The sequence below is a fragment of the Amblyomma mixtum genome, chromosome 3 (assembly GCF_055824585.1).
Source record: "Amblyomma mixtum isolate Tamu chromosome 3, ASM5582458v1, whole genome shotgun sequence".
Classification (NCBI taxonomy): domain Eukaryota; kingdom Metazoa; phylum Arthropoda; class Arachnida; order Ixodida; family Ixodidae; genus Amblyomma; species Amblyomma mixtum.
Window position 1 is genome coordinate 131,464,737 of NC_143014.1, and position 17,070 is coordinate 131,481,806.

The following is a 17,070-nucleotide window of genomic DNA, read 5'->3' on the forward strand; positions in this document are numbered from 1 at the left end:
GGCAATAAAAAAAGGTGTAGTGGCCGAAATACCTGGCTTTCTCCAAGAAGGCCCGGGTTAGATTCATGGCGTTGGAGAGTGTGGCCTCATGTGTGTTAGCACTGAGGACTTCTAATGCAGTGATCCGAGCAGCGCTTGTCCGTCGTCTTTCTTACTCCCTGTGTTCGCTGCGCTTTACGTTTACTACCAAGTTCAAATCTCGGTGATACCAGTGCTCGCTCTTTCTTTTTTTTTTTGGCCACGTATGATACCTTGAGAGCTGTTTGTGCCCCGCTGGCACCAGCTACCCCGTGTTCCGGCGTGGTCTAGTGGCTAGGATACCTGGCTTTCACCCAGGAGGCCCGGGTTCGATTCCCGGCGTCGGAAAATGTGGTCTCATGGTGTAATGGTTAGCACTCTGGACTTTGAATCCAGCGATCCGAGTTCAAATCTCGGTGAGACCTGTACTTTTGTTTCTGTCTCCTTCCTTCTTTTTTTTTTGCTTTTAAAGACGCATAGTGCTTAGAACGCTCTCTTGACCCGAGTCGCTGTGTTCCTGCGTGGTCTAGTGGCTAGGATATCTGGCTTTCACCCAGGAGGCCCGGATTCGATTCCCGGCGTCGGAAAATGTCGTCTCATGGTGTAATGGTTACCACTCTGGACTCTGAATCCAGTGATCCGAGTCCAAATCTCGGTGAGACCTACACTTCTGTTTTTGGCTCCTTCCTTTTTTTTTTTTTCTTTTAAAGACGCATAGTGCTTAGAACGCTCTCTTGACCCGAGCCGCTTTGTTCCGGCGTGGAGGGGCGACTTATATGCTGTTATCTCACAATTTCAGGTGTACAGTGGCGGATTATTTGTGTTTACGACCCCATAAAGCAGCGCGATAGAAGGCTTTTCTTTCTGTCATTAGTTGAACATTTGTGCACGTACCACAAAATTATATTGTTGGGAGATTTTAATTGCATTTGTAGGGATGAGGACCGATCAGTGGTATGTAAGAGATGTGACCCTAGTGCTGCATTACTTACCGATTTGGTTTCTGAATATAATCTTGTGGATGTGGGACAGGCAAAAGGCGACAGTATACATTTCACTCATTTTCAGTTTTCCTCTAATGCTCGCCTTGACAGAATTTACGTTTCTGTAGACGCGTTAGCAAGTGTGTTTGGCTACTGGGTGCGGCCCATCTTCTTCAGTGGCCACTGTATGGTGTCTCTTCAGATAGGGAGGTACACTCGGCATGTACTATCGGGGACAAAAGTGGTATGCTCCACGCAGCGGGAACTGGAGCAACAGAAAACTGCGTTGCAACGCCGTCTACAGGCGGCATCTGAGATCGCGACAGCCAGTGCGTGACCTTTATTATCAGCAGGTGTGTCGCTTGGCTTATTTCAATGTTTCGTGCATTAACTCACCAAAATACCACAGTTTTCCGTTGCTCCGGCTCCCGACGCGTGGACACCACTTTTGTCCCCGATAGTACTTCACCCTCGATGGGAGTTGTGGAAGATGAATAACTGTCTGCTCTCAGACGAAATCTTTCAGCGTGCTGTACCTACTTGTTTGAAAGACTTATGGTCACGCCGTGATCTGTCCGTTTTTCAAAAGTGGGGCTTGTTTAAACAGGAGATCAAAAACTTGGCAATTGAGGCCTCAGCAAAAATCGCTTTCCTGAAGAGACACCACCTTCCTGAGCTTGGGCGTACCCTAATGGAGCTACATGAGCTAGAGAGGGTTAGCCCAGATGCCTATCTCGAAGAGATTAATAACGTAAAAGCAGAGCTTCAACAATTTGCGGCAGAAAGATATAAGGGGGCCTTGATAAGATCTAGGTCCCGAAGGTTTCTTAACGAGCAACCTTCTCGTCGGGCCCTGAGTGATGAAAGCGAGAATGCTCTTGCGAAGGAAATATTGGAAATTCAGTATGGTGATTGCACATACAGCGATGTGCCTGGTATTCTTGCTGCTTTCTTCGACTATTATCGGAAGTTGTTTGGCAGTTGCGAAGATACAAATCAGGGTTTCGATTACAGTTCCTTACTCGGAAACTTCCCTCGACTTGACGACGAGAAGTGTGCTATAGTGAAGGGACCTATCACTTCGGATGAAATTCAATCAGCCATTTCTGCCCTGCGGAGCCAGAAATCTCCTGGGCCAGATGGCATTACTAGCGAATTCTATAAAACATTTTCGCCTTGCCTAGTGCCTGTTTTGATGGAAGTTTTCCAAGCATCTTATGATGTGGGTGTCCTGCCTCCCACTTTCTATTCTGGGCACACAATATTAACTCCCAAAAGCAAAGATACTAATCGGTTGAAAACTGTTGAGGGATATCGTCCAATTTCCCTCTGCAATGTTGATTACAAAATTTTTGCCAAGGTTCTCAATTGGCAGTCGTCTGCAGCTCGTCATTATGGACTTGATAGGTTCGCATCAGGTCTGTGGTATTAGAGGCCGCAGTATTCAAACACATATCCATATTGCACGTTCAGTATTAGAGACAGTATCAGATGAGACAGGCCAGGTAGTTCTGATTGAAATTGACTTGGAGAAGGCGTTTGATAAAGTTCGGCACGATTTCTTGTTCGCGGTCTTGGAGTATGCAAATATTGGTGACGTCTTGCTCAAAGACATAAGGCTGTGCTATAAGAACTCCTATACAAGGGTAATTGTTAATCAGGAGCTAACGAAACCAATACCACTAGAAGCATCTGTTCGTCAAGGATGTCCACTGTCTCCATTGTTGTTTGCCCTATATCTGGAACCCCTCTGTCTCAGTATAGTTAACAGCGCAGCTATCCGCGGTTTCTCTCTGGCTCAATGTGAAGTTAAAGTTTTAGCCTACGCTGATGATGTCGCCCTCTTTTGTTCTGACAAAAAGAGTGTACTTGAGGCTTTACACGTGACTTAACAGTTCTGCGATGTATCTGGCGCGGCTCTTAATTTAGAGAAATCCAAAGGCTTTTGGTTGGGTAATTGGAGAACTAGGCCAAGCCAGTTCGGTGGTATATACTGGGACTGTAGCCCTCTTGAGTACCTAGGAGTTCCGCTGCACCAAGTTCGCAACAGTACAGCCTACTGGGATTCACAAATTGTAACCCTGCGGCGGTAAACACAGTCTTGGATGGGTAGGGAACTCTCAGTGTTTGCGAGGGCACAGGTCTGTAACATATTTTTGTTTGCAAAGCTCGCGTATGTCCTTCAAGTCCTGCATTGTGCGAGGAGGAAGGTGCAAGCAATACACAGAATATTTGCAACATTCGTGTGGCGCTCTCAATGGGAGCCCATGAGGCGTGGCAACTTGTTCCTTCCCTTAGAGGGTGGTGGAGTGAGCCTTGTTCACCTGTTCGTGTATCAACTTGTTTCCCGTTCTTTTCTTTTTCAATCGGCAAACCACCCGTTTCTGGTAGCTGTGCTCATTAGGCGGCTTAGTTTTCATTTGCCTTACTTATTCGCACCGACTGTGCAGGCTCGTGAGGGGACTTTATGGGGATTCCTTAAGGATGTTGCTGACACTTTCAATTTCCTCACTGTGCGCTTCTCTTTAGATTAACTCTATAGCCTCTCGAGAAAACAGATGACCCAGGCTCTCACTGAGTCCTTGTTCCCTACACCATTGTATCGGCAGCCTTATCTGGGGTCTTTGGACAACAGTGTTCTAAAGCGTGTAAGGCGGATGTGCATTCAGGCAGCCGCTAAAACGTTCTTTTTCAATCTACACACAGCGACGCTGCCTGTCAAGACATTTCTTAATGACAAGGAGATGTTTGTACCCTGGAATGTGAATTGCCGTCTGTGTAACGTGCCTGAGACAACTGATCACTGCTTCATCCTGTGCCGTGATGCCATGTTCTTTTGGGACATACTACAACGAACTCTTAAGAAGGACATTGAAATTACACCATACACTATTAGATTTCTGCCTGTTGGCAAAAACTCTGTTGCGCCTTATGATCTGTTTGTGTTGATGGGACTATTCAGTCTTTGGAAAAGCCGTATGATGGACAGACATGCCGAGCCACCAAGATCGTCCAAATCTGTGTTTCGTGAACAGTGTGCTTTGGTGAGGAGTGTATATGCTGCACGCGAAGAACCTCTAAGCTGGCTGTCGTGCCTAGATGCATGTGTGTGCCTCCCTGAATTTTGATGTTTTGATGGGGATGCAGTGTTGAGTTAGGGCTATGGCGGGCTCGTATTAAGCAGACCGGTCACTTGAGACGCGAACCAGTTTGAAGTTTTCCCCCTTTTTACGGAAGTTCTTCCATGCAATAAAGAAAAAAAAAGTTCCGGCGTGGTCTAGTGGCTAGGATACCTGGCTTTCACCCAGGAAGCCCGGGTTCGATTCCCGGCGTCGGAAAATGTGGTCTTATGGTGTAATGGTTACCACTCTGGACTCTGAATCCAGCGATCCGAGTTCAAATCTCGGTGAGACCTACACTTCTGTTTTCGGCTCCTTCCTTTTTTTTTCTTTTAAAGACGCATAGTGCTTAGAACGCTCTCTTGACCCGAGCCGCTGTGTTCCGGCGTGGTCTAGTGACACAAATTAACGTCATCAGACATCAGCTTCATATTAATGTCATCAGACATTAATCTGAAGTTACACTGGATGCTGCATAACGTGCCAGATGAAGACATACGCCAAGCCTCTTCATCACATGGAAAGGTCACTGAAGTTGCAAGGGAACGGTGGCGAGTTCAAGGCGTCCAGGTCAAAGGGTCGTCGACGCGACTGGTGACTCTTAGGCTCAAAACGGGCCTGTCGGTCGACGATTTGCCCCATCAAGTACGCATTTGTGGAAAGCAGGCACTTGTTGTTGTCACGGGGAGGGCTCCGCTTTGCCTTCGGTGCCGTAACACAGGCCATTACCGGCGAGAATGTCATGTACCGCGTTGTGCGCTTTGCCGGCGCTACGGGCATGACGGGTCCGAGTGTGTCAGGACGTACTACGTCGCTGGACTGAGAGGAAAAGCGGATGTTTCGGAACTGCTCAAGGACGAGGCTGACGCCGAAGAAGCTTCAGGTGGCAACGACAGCGTGCCGAAGGCTGCACCTGAACTGCCTCCTGAGAGCGCCAATACGGAGAAAAAGCAGGAGGGTGTCGAGCACTTCAAAGAAGGTTTCAGTGACCAAGAAGCCAAAAGCGCAGGTGAGCCGGAAGAAAAACCCGACGTTGAGGAGGGCATGGTCGATATGGACGGCGTCGAGGCAAGCGGAGCAACTGGTAAAAGATCGAGCAAGGAAATGTTAAACGACGGCGAGCTCCTTTCTCCCAGCAACGATGAACCACCACCTAAAACGGTAGGGGGACGCCGGGCGTCACTACGCCCGAAGCATAACATCCCGCCGGACAGAAGACCGGCGGCACAACCGCCCCCGTAGACGCCGGGTCTGGGGCCTCAGAGGGCTCCTAGGAGCACAACGCCAAGCAATGGATGGACAAGCACCGGTGTGCTCGCGCGACGCTACCAAGGTACGAGAGAGGAGACAGTGTTGGGCATGTATTACTGTATGCTCCACGCAAAGAGCATTTCTGTATAGCTGTAAAAAGCTGTATAGCTTTCCTTTGTAGCCGTATGGCTGCGCTCGGGTGGATGCCAATGAGTAATTACTCCCTTATTACAAAATCTACTCCGCCTTGGGGGATTCCCCTAAACATTTGACCAACACTGTTCCCACTTCGAGTTATTGATCAATTCGCTCTCGCCCTACCATAAGCTTGCCGTCCCGGTTAGCTCAATTGGTAGAGCGACTGCTCCGGTGTAGCGGTGGTCCCGGGTTCGAACCCCGGACCAGGACGAATTTTTCTTTAACTACGAAGTTTCTGAGAAAGCTGTATAGCTTTCCTTTGTAGCCGTATGGCTGCGCTCGGCTGGATGCCAATGAGTAATTACTCCCTTATTACAAAGAGCATTTCTGACTGCTGCTACGCGCCACACGTCTCTCTCCACTGCCCGATCTGTCTGTTCCTGCTCTTACATGATAGCTAAAATGAAGAAAACACTAAGGTTTGCCACCATTAATGTTCGAGGTATTTCAGCAAGGCGGCGACAATACCAGCTCAGCCGCATCTGCCTAGACAATGAGCTTGACATCGTGGCTGTGCAAGAAACGAAAGTTGAGAGCGAGGAGCAGACGGATCGTATGGCTGCAGCGTTTACGGCGCATTATAATGTTCCTATTTGCCATGATGTAGGTACATTTGGGGGTTGTGCCGTCTTAACACGTAAATGCGCTGGCATTTTTGAGGAATCTCTGTCAGTGAAAATGGGCGACTGAATGCTTTAAATTTTCTCTTTGCCAGTTCGCAATGGCGACTGATATGTGTGTGTGCACCAAATGATATACAAGACCGAATTATTTTTTTTCGAAAACCTTGAACCCTACATAAAATGCAACAGTGCTGTTATTCTTTTGTGTGATTTTAACTGTCTGTTGTGTGGAAGATCGTGGAAACAACCCCCACGTTAGATATAAAAGCGCTGAACTTTTGAACATGCTAATCAATGAGCATAGCCTTGAAGATGTTGGCATGGTTTTGTCGAACGTGGGAAAACGACAATACACACATTTTCAGGGGAAAAGTCAGCCAGACTAGACCAAGCGTATCTGTCACTGGATCTGATACCTCTTTGTAACTACTATTCCGTTACACCTGTATCCTTTAGTGACCACTGTATAGTGTCCTTTACGCTAGGGACGAAAAGAAAGTAGTCAAAATTTAATTGGCAATTGTGGAAGCTTAATGCTAAACTGCTCGAAGATGACACTTTTGTTAATAGTGTAAGAGGAAAGATTGACGATGTGTTGACAAGGGAGCCTGCGCAGTACGCGGTCGCATGGGAGGAACTAAAAATCCAAGTAAAAATGATGGCGGTTGAAAGGGGCACTATCGGTCGCTACAACGAAACGTTAAACGAAAAAGAGCTCAAACGGCAGCTTGAATGGCTATAAAGAATGGAAAGAGTGGAACCCGGCGAGTACACCAGTGAAGTAAGCAAAGTTAAAAGCGAATTGGAACTGCTTGATGTGGGAAAATACAAAGCAGCAATGATTCGCGCATGCGCAGAAAGGTTATGGCTGGGGGAAAGCCCAAATAGACGGGGCACTGGGCGATGAAAAACGATACGCTACAAAGAAGTAAATCAAACAGATAGCTTATCAAAATGAAGTTAGCTCTGATAGCGCGGTAATTGCAAGGGCATTCGTCGAGCACTATGGGGAGCCTGAGCTGCCCAGGTGACACTGCAGTTATTGCACTATTCGACTAAAAACTGCTGCCGTCAGTCGCTTGGGCCGCTACAAACGCGAGGGCACGTTCTGAACGATTAGAAGCCCGCGTTTGGTTGATAGCACTATTTGCCTCGCTTCTGTAGACATGACCCAGATAACTGACACGCACCACGTGCGGCTTCGACAGAGCGCAGAAGCTCAAGCCAATAAGCCCAGGAAGGTGGCGTGGAATAGCGCTACGAGTGGCCCAAAAACTGCTTGCTCCTCTCGCTATGCTGTGTGTTACGGCGCTGCAATCGACACGGCAAACTTCAGCGCAGGTTCCCTATAGGTATCTTTTTGGCGGCGCAAAACAAGTGCAAAGTGGATTTAAAGAACAGTTTCTTGCTGACATGCCGAAGTTAGATGATGAGACTAAAGGTAGCCTAGAAGGTGCTACAGGCACGGACGAAATCGTGACGGCGATAAAGGAATTAGCTGTAGGCAAGTCACCCGGGCCCGATGGGTTAAGTGCAGCCTTTTACAAGGCTTTCGCGCCCGAACTGTCAGTGATTTTACAGCGTGTGTACTTTACGAGGAAAATAGACTGCCCCCTTCTTTTAGGACAAGTCACATGGTACTAATACCAAAAACAAAAGACCCAGAGAAGCTGATGTCGGTTGAGTCATACAGGTCAATTACATTAACAAACACCGATTATAAGATTTTAATGAAAGTTTCGGCGAAGAGAGCACAAGCAGTAATTAAAAGTCTTGTGGGGCCTCACCAAACATGCGGAATTAATGGCCGCACGATCACAACTAATACTCATATTGCGAGAAGTGTTTTAGAGTGCTGCGACGCGTTCGCAGGCCGAGTTTCTATGCTGCAGCTCGACCTGGCGAAGGCTTTTGACAAGGTCTCGCATGAAATAATGTTTGAGGTACTGAGTACTCTTTAGAGTACTTGTCTTTGTTTAACAAAAAGTTGTACAAAGATTTAATTGACGTCATGGTGCCAGTCCAACTGTACAGAACTGTGTACTGCGGAGGCCCAGGAGATGACGTTTTGAAAAGAGTGAAAAAGATGCCAATAAGAGCTTCCATTAAAACTTTCTTTTTCAAGCTGCACACTAATACTCTTCCAGTAAAGACATGGCTCGAGGGCAAAGTAATTTTCGTGCCCTGGACAGTGAACTGTCTTCTGTGCAAAAAACCAGAAACCATTGAACATGTTTTCATTGAATGCTGGGATCCGACCTTTCTCTGGGACATTTTACAACGCACACTTAAAAAGGAACTACCAATTACCCTTTCAGGAATAAGGTTTTTAACTGCAGAGACTGATGGTGACACACCGTATGACATGTTCATGCTCCTGGGCCTCCACAGTTTGTGGAAGACAAGGATGGCGGGGATTCCACTTCCGGCCGCGATAGCGAACGGACGCGTGTGAAATGGGCTCCGTTGGAGCGGTATCAGCGGCCGTGTCCGGCCGCGGTAACAGGTTTTCTTCTGCATCGGATGATGAGTATCGTGTTGTTTTGCCTAGTCTGCCTTCAGGGCATTTGGTTTTGAATACCGTTTTTATGCATGCGGACGTGAGAGCACGGCCCTACCGAGTAGAAGACTTCAGGGATACGCTGGTGAATTTGAATCTGCTCCCCGAGGTTACGGCCTTGGGGGCGTATAAAATGAATCACGTGTGGGCAGTTACCTTCAAGTGTGACGCAGGTGTGCAGAGACTGCTCGCCAACAAAGAAGTGCAAGTGAAGAACCATCGCTGCGTTCTCATCGACCCGTCTCACCAGGACCTACGGTTGAAACTGCACTGGCTGCTGCCCACCGTCCCCGACGACGACGTGCGGGCGGCTTTGCTTGTGTACGGAAAGGCGACAGATGTGGTCAAGGAGCGCTGGAGGGTCAGTCGTGTGTCGGACAAGAGCTCGACGACCAGGACCGTGACTTTGAAGCTCAAGGCCGGTGTGAAGCCGGAAGATATACCACATCAGCTTAGGATCGCTGGTGAGCTGGCCCTTGTCGTGGTGCCGGGCAGGGCACCCCTCTGCTTGCGATGCCAGAGCACAGGCCACATACGTCGTGACTGCAAGGTACCGCGCTGTGTGCTATGTCGTCGCTTTGGCCACGACGAGACCGAGTGCGTGCGTACCTACGCTAGCGTCGCAGGGCCCGCGAGGAGTGACGATAACTCGGAGGTCCTAATGGATGAAGCTGATGCTGAAGCAGCAGCCAAGGCGGGGTCAGAAGACAAAGCTACGGCTGGAAATGAGCCGGCTGAGCAAGCCTCAGGCGACTCAGTACGCCAAGGCCCCCGAACCTCGAAGAAAATGGCACACCTGCGAGAACAGAAGACCCATCGACGGCGAGGTTGGTCCAGGACGAGAAGATAAACGCGACATCGGTGGGAAACGCCAGCGAGGGGGAGCAGAACATGGACACATCAAACGAGGGCACCGCCGCCGCGGCGACTAAACGCTCGCACGAAGTAGTCGAGGAAGATATCTTCTGGCCCGCCTGTCAACGAAGAGCCACCGTCAAAAGCAGCTCCCGTGCGTCAGTCGACGTTGCGACCTCGGCCGAACATCCCTCCAGACCGGAGGACGGGTGCGACGACGCCGCCGCCGACGCCGCCGCCGGCAGCCTCGTAGTTGTAAGTTTTGTGACTGGACGAGCGCTTGTTCTGGCGCTGAGGATGCTTCTTGTCAACGGTAAGCACCATCCTCTTGGTCTCCTTCCATACTACAATGGCGCTGCCAGATAGAGCTTTGCGATTCGCCACAATCAATGTCCGAGGGCTATGTGCGAGGAGGAGGCAACGGCAGTTATATAGGTTGACAACGGAAAAAGATTTAGATATTATTGCCGTACAAGAGACGAAAATTGAAGGAGATGTTGAGACCGAGAGTATGGTGCTGCCTTTCATGTCACATTACTACGCGTATGTGAGCCATGCGGTTGGGAGATCCGCAGGCTGTGTTCTTTTTGTGCGCCAACATTTGGGGCTTGAGGTGCAGGCCGTACGGTCGGACATTGCAGGACGTATGGTTCTTTGCGATTTTAGTTTTGGCTCAGTGCTGTGGCGGGTGATATGCTTGTATGCTCCTAATGTACTCGAGGAAAGACGACAGATGTTTGAGGGACTCAAAAATTATTGCGATGTCGATCGGAAACTAGTAATGATGGGATACTTTAATTGTGTTTTAGCGGCGCGAGATAAAGCGAACGATACACCGTACAGAGACGCCAGCACGGCAGAACTTCGAAGCTTAATCGATGAATTTGGGCTCGAAGACGTAGCGGAATGCTTGGAAGACGACCACTGCGTTCGCTTTACGCATTTCCAAGGAGCTAGTCACGCCCGGCTTGATAGAATGTACAGAGGGCAAAACGCATGCCTAGAACAACCCAACTGTGTGTTCCGGAGCTCCCAAAGCCGCTGCGACCAAGAAAGCCAAAAATGACGATGAAATTCTATGAGTTTAATAGCACATGTTTACATCCAGGCCATTTTTAACCAAATCTTATGGCTAGTTATCGCGTGTTACGCCCGAAACACGCTCATAGCGTGTTCTAGACATGCGTTTTGCCCTCTGTACGTTTCGGCCGAATTGACAGCGCTTTGCCGAGAGTACCACGTGAAGTCTGTGTCATTTAGCGACCACTGTCTTGTCTGGTTTGATATTAAGAACAAGAAAGAAAATAAAAACAAATTCACATGGGAGTTATGGAAGTTTAACGCGAAGATTTTGGATGACGACGTTTTCAAGGAACAAGTGTAAAGTATGCTTGAAGAAATTAAGGATGATACAGCCACAGTGGTTTGCGAACAATGGGAGACTTTCAAGCAAAAAACTGAAATGAAAGCGTTGGAACGAGCTAGCGCTTTAAAGTACGAGAATGATAAGTATGAGACGAACTTACGAAAGAGCCTGCAAATGCTAATAAATCAAGAAAACTCAGCTCCCGGCACGTTCAAGGCTGACATCTGTTCGCTCAAACATAAGCTCGAACAGTTTGATATCGACCGATACCGCGGTGCGCTTGTACGAGCCAGAGCCGATAAAGAGATAACCGGTGAGGCACCAACTAAAAGAGCACTGGCAAGGGAAAGAAAATGGACCCTCAAGAATGCAATTTCCGAAGTTGAACAAGACGGCATTATTTTGAACGAGCAGAACGACATCGAAAACGCTTTCACCCTTTTTTACGAAGGTCTATTTGCACGTAGAGCGGTAGACTTAGAAATCTTCAGGACAGAATTCCTGGCTTTAATGCCTAGGATTAATGACAACTCAAAAGAGGTGCTAGAGCGCCCGATTACTGTCGCTGAAATAGAGTTGGCTATCGATGACTTAAAACGAGGGAGGTCACCAGGACCAGATGGATTAGGCGCTGAATTCTACAAGACTTTCAAGAATGAATTAGCCCCTATAATAGCCCACCTTTTAGAAGACGCATATGAACGGAAGCGCCTACCGCCTTCTTTCCTGGCCACGCATACAATTCTCATCCCCAAAACAGAGGATCGAATCGCTTTAAGGCAAGTAAAGTCATATCGTCAAATCAGCTTAACGAACATCGACTTCAAGATCTATATGAAAGTACTGGCTAAAAGACTTCAAACGGTTATAAAAGAGATTGTTGGACCACACCAGACTTGCGGTATAAGGGATCGGTCAATATGCACTAGCATTCACACGGCGAGATGCGTGCTGGAGTGCTGCGATGCACTAAACATGAACGTCGCAATGCTCCAGCTCGATTTGGAGAAAGCGTTCGATCGTGTACCACATGAAATCTTGTTTACACTTTTGCAACACGTCAACGTGGGAGCAGTTATCACAGAGGGCGTCGCAATGGCTTACAGGGGATGCACAACGCGCCTAGTAATCAACAAATCGGTAGGAGCACCCATCGAGGTGCAACGATCTGTGCGACAGGGTTGCCCCCTCTCACCATTACTTTTTGCCTTATATATCGAACCCTTCTGCCTTAGTATAATAGACACCAGCTACGTAAAAGGCTTTAAATTACAGCTAACCGAAGTGAAACTGTTGGCATACGCGGATGATGTGGCGGTTTTCTGCGTTGACCATGAGAGCATCTTGAAAACGGTGGAAATTGTTAAGCGTTTCTGTGATGCCAGCGGCAGCGCTGTTAACTGGGGCAAGTGCCTTGGATTCTGGCATGGTTCTTGGGCGACGAAACCAGGCACTTTCGCCAACATGCAATGGGCTGATACACCAGCGAGGTACCCAGGCGCTCCTTTAGAGTTTTACCGCGACAGTGAGCCCTACTGGCGGAGCCAAGTTGCAGAAGTGCGTGAAAGAACGGAGAAGGTTAAAGGAGGGGACTTGTCTATGTTTGCGCGCAGCACTGTGTGCAATGTGCTTTTTGTTACCAAACAGTGGTATGTGCTAAGTGTTTTGCACTGCTCACGCGCCAATGTACAAAATTTGCACCGTGTATTGGCCATCTTTGTGTGGGGGTCGGTATGGGAGAGGACAAGCCGTACCAACCTCTTCCGGAGAGTTAGTCAAGGAGGGCTGGGCTTGTCGCATTTATTCCTGAGGCAAGTGGTCAACCATTTTTGTTTCCTTCGAGATGTGAAGGACCCGTTTTTGCGTACTGTAGTACAGATCAGATTGAGCAGACTTTTGCCGGATTTTAGGTGTTTTTGGCTTCCTGAAGGAGGTTGCGGTTTCCTGTAATTTCCTGAGCGCACGATTTTCCTACCAATATCTTGCAAGAGTAAAACGCAAACAGCTATACAAGGACCTTACAGACCTGGTTTTTCCTGTGCCACTGTATCGAACTATGTACAGCACCCATCCAGGCAGCGATGTTTTAAAGCGTGTGAAGCGAATGTATGTAGCTCCGGGAGCCTAGTCCTTTTTCTTCAGGCTGCACACCGGAACGTTAGAGGTAAAAACTTGAATGGCAGAGAAAGGATTGTATGTTCCATGGGGGGATCATTGCTTTATGTGTACAAAGCCAGAAACTATCGAGCATGTTTTTTTGGACTGCTGGGGAGGAGTGTTCTTTTGGGACATTCTTCAAAGAACACTGAAAAAAGATCTGCCCCTTGACTCCCGTGGGATTCGTTTCCTAGCAGTGGAAAATGAAGAAGGTGTACCGTTTGACGCAGTAATGCTCATGGGATTACACTGTATTTGGAAGGCCTGCATGGCGGCCCGACATGCTGACATCGATGCAAGGCCGGCGCAGTAGTACTTTCGCGAATCTGTAGGCAGATTCTTGGAAACCTACAAAACTTTGAAACAAGTGCCTGAATGGGTACCGAGAATTGAGCCTCTTGTAAGTACATATGAAGCGCTTTTAGCGCCTTACGTCAGCCAAGGTTTGGTTGATGGTTTTAGCCCATACCGACGCCATGTACCATGTCCTTAAGTGTGTGTATACTTCTCTTGTTTTCTTGTGATGTATGTGTCTGAGCAGGCAATAAAAAAAAAGACAAGGATGGCGGTTCGACATGCGGACATCGTTGTTCGTTCTGCCCGTGAAAATTTTATTGAGAGTGTCACGCTCGTTGCAGAGGTGTATCGCGCACAAACGGAGCCGCCGCAATGGATGGCTGTTCCTGAGGATTTGATAAGACTTACAAAATTTTAACCACGCCAGGTATGCCTGTACTGGCGTGTTTTAGTGTTGTCTGTATTGTTTGAACAGTTGTCTAAGGAGGCAATAAAGAAAAAAAAACGGCGTGGTCTAGTCGCTAGGATACCTGATTTCACCCAGGAGGCCCGGGTTCGATTCCCGGCGTCGGAAAATGGGGTCTCATTGTGGTCTCATGGTTAACACTCTGGACTCCGAGTTCAAATCCGATCCGAGTTCAAATCTCGGTGAGACCTACACTTTTGGTTTTGGCTCCTTCTTTTTTTTTAAGACACGGAGGATCAGCAAGTAAAGCTGCGCCTGCATTGGATGCTGCACTGCGTCGCAGACGACGACATCCGGGCTGCTTTCGCGGCGTTCGGAAACGTGACCGAGGTGACGCGGGAGCGTTGGCGCGTTCAAGGAATGAAAGAGAAGGGATCCACCACGAGAACAGTGCTGCTCAAGTTGAAGCCAGGTATGAAGGTGGACGACCTGCCCCACCAGGTTCGAGTCGCCGGCGAGTTGGCTCTCGTGGTGGTGCCCGGGCGGCCGATGCAGTGCCTGCGTTGCCACGGCGCGGGTCACGTTCGTCGCGACTGCAAGGTTCCCAGGTACTCCAAGTGCAGGCGCTACGGACATGCGGACGAGGACTGCGTCCGTACCTACGCGTCTGCGACCGGGCTCGTAGGGAAAGGAGACAGCGGGGAGCTGATGGACGTCGCTGAGGCCGAGGACGCAGCGAGGGGTACCGACGAGTTTGGCAACCTCCCCGTGTCGCTGGACACATCGGCGACCGCAAGCGGCGACGCCCCCCTTGCCAGTGGACCAGGACTCCAGCCACCAACGGGAGACTCGCCTCAGTCAAAGGAGGCGACTTCAGTGGATGCAAAAAGCCTACCAGTGCTCACGGACTTTGTAGCGAAGGAGCCGACCGAGGGCCACCGGCAGAACACCGGTGGCCGTGCGACCACTGTGGCTGCGCGACCACTGTGGCTGCGCCTGGGAAGCGTCCCCATGGAGACACCAGCCCCGACGGCGACAAGGAGGCGGCGCCCAGCGTAGAGGAACCACCAGTAAAGGCGCGCCTCAAGCAAGGCGGGCCACTTTACTTTTCGGCCGCGCCCTAACCTTGCGAGCGAGAAGCGCGCCAGCGGCAAGGCGCCTTCCGAGCAGGGCCAGGTGCACGCTCAGGATGACGCCGGCGGCGACAGCGGTGGTGGCGTCTAGCCATGTGCTGGACGCGAGAGGTAAGCACCACGCTTTCGGTCTCTTCTTCTTATGTAAAAATGGCTCCTGCATCTCCGCTGAAAGTCGTCTCCCTGAATGTTAGAGGGCTGGCAGGAAAGAGAAAGCAAGGCCAGCTCTTTCGGCTTTTAACGGAGCACGGCATAGATGTACTGGCTGTGCAGGAGACGAAAGTCGACGGCGAAGAAGAGACCGGGAGCATGGTGCAACGTTTCACGTCCTCGTTTTTTGCTGTCGTTAGCCACGCTTTAGGCACATCGGCTGGCTGTGTTCTTTTTCTAAAGAAGTTGCCGGGGCTAGAAGTACAAGCTCATTTCTCTTGTGTGTCGGGCCGGTGTGTCTTCCTTGAATTTCGATTGAATAACATCGAGTGGCGGATTATTTGTCTGTACGGGCCTAATGAAGCAGAAGAAAGGGCGCAGTTTTTTTATAGCATCGAACAGCGCCTTTGTAGTGACAGACGTACAGCTGATCGTCCTGGGCGATTTTAATTGTGTTCTTAGTGCGCGAGATAAGACAAGCCTTTGACCGTTTAGAGATGCAAGCACACAAGTGTTATCGCGAATGGTTGAGAAATGGAACATGGAAGATGTGGCAGAGTGTCTTGAGGGAACGCGTGCAGTAAAGCTCACACACTTCCAGGGTTCTAGCCAAGCACGGCTGGACCGCATTTATGCATCCGTTGATGTCTTACCTGAATGTAATAGTTACGAAGTTGTGCCAGTATCTTTTTCAGACCATTGTTTAGTTAAATGTTGTTTTGGGATGGTAAAGAGAGGGAATTCTTTTTCGTGGGAAATGTGGACATTAAATAATAAACTCCTGCAGGACGAACTGTATACCCATATAGTAAAAGTTGAAAAATTTCAAAAATGGCCCCGGTAAAAATATGCACATCTGGCAACAGTGGGAGCTGTGTAAAGAAACTATAAAAATTAAAGCAATAGAGAGGACTGCCTGAATACGGTTTAAAGGAAAACAGAAAGAGACAGAGTTAAGGAAGCTGCTACATAGGCTGCTTCAACAGGAATCTCTAGCGCCGGGGAAATGGACTGAAGATGTAAGGAAAACAAAGCAAAAACTAGAATTGATCGAACAAGAACGGTATCGGGGAGCGTTAGTGAGGGCAAGGGCAGGAGACATAGCTGCAGGGGAGGCGCCATCAAAACGAGCGCTAGGGTTGGAAAAAGCAAACGCTGAAAGGAACCACATCGACAAAATATAACGTGGCGGTGTCTTGTCGGCGGACAACGACCACATAAAAGCAGCTTTCAACGAGCATTACCAAGCGCTCTTCGCATCCCACATGGTAGACACTATCACATTTAAAGATAAGTTTCTGGCGGCGATGCCGCGTCTCGGTGATGACGTAAAAGAGAGATTAGAAATGGCTATCACTGAAGCCGAAGTGGGGCATGCAATCGCCAGCTTAAACCCCGGTAAATCGCCGGGACCACATGGGCTCAGCGCGCGTTTTTACAAAGAATTCAAGCACGAAATTGCCCCTACTTGAACGTGATCTTTAACACAGCCTACACAGTAAGTGCACTGCCTCCGTCATATGGGTCATCCCACACGGTGCTCATTCCTAAAACGGATCAAATAGATAAATTGCGACGAGTTACAGCCTACAGACCCATAGCACTTACGAACGTTGAAAAAATTTTTATGAAGGTTTTGGCTCGGAGGTTGCAGACGGTGATTAAGGATATAGTTGGGCCACACCAGACGTGTGGGATAAAAGGGAGGTCAATAATGTCCAATATTCATAAGATGCGAAGTGTTCTTGAGTGTTGTGATGACTCGAATGGTCGGGTGGCCATTCTCCAGCTCGACCTTGAGAAAGCTTTTGACTGCGTCGATCACGAAATTTTGTTCTCTATTTTGAACCATGCGAATGTTGGGTCAGTTATCCGCAAGGGCGTGGCCCTGGCGTACCGAGACTGCACGACGAGATTGATCGTAAATAAGAGTCTGGGGGCCCCCATTAGCGTG

At 49.0% G+C, this 17,070-nt stretch overlaps 1 protein-coding gene and 5 non-coding genes across 6 annotated transcripts; all 6 read left to right on the top strand.

Annotated features, from left to right (window-relative positions):
- Positions 1-294: 294 nt before the first annotated feature.
- On the top strand, positions 295-366 carry TRNAE-UUC (transfer RNA glutamic acid (anticodon UUC)). The gene has a single exon. It is a non-coding gene; the product is annotated as a tRNA-Glu (tRNA).
- A 5-nt stretch (positions 367-371) lies between these two features.
- Positions 372-443, top strand: TRNAQ-UUG (transfer RNA glutamine (anticodon UUG)). Its single transcript has one exon. It is a non-coding gene; the product is annotated as a tRNA-Gln (tRNA).
- A 90-nt stretch (positions 444-533) lies between these two features.
- Positions 534-605, top strand: TRNAE-UUC (transfer RNA glutamic acid (anticodon UUC)). Its single transcript has one exon. It is a non-coding gene; the product is annotated as a tRNA-Glu (tRNA).
- A 3,662-nt stretch (positions 606-4,267) lies between these two features.
- TRNAE-UUC (transfer RNA glutamic acid (anticodon UUC)) lies at positions 4,268-4,339 on the top strand. The gene has a single exon. It is a non-coding gene; the product is annotated as a tRNA-Glu (tRNA).
- Positions 4,340-4,344: 5 nt separating this feature from the next.
- Positions 4,345-4,416, top strand: TRNAQ-CUG (transfer RNA glutamine (anticodon CUG)). Its single transcript has one exon. It is a non-coding gene; the product is annotated as a tRNA-Gln (tRNA).
- Positions 4,417-8,648: 4,232 nt separating this feature from the next.
- On the top strand, positions 8,649-14,892 carry LOC149351905 (uncharacterized). Its single transcript, XM_089575652.1, has 2 exons — positions 8,649-9,579; positions 14,519-14,892. Exons 1-2 carry the CDS (start codon positions 8,649-8,651, stop codon positions 14,890-14,892), a joined length of 1,305 nt encoding a protein of 434 aa, XP_089431778.1.
- Positions 14,893-17,070: the final 2,178 nt, after the last annotated feature.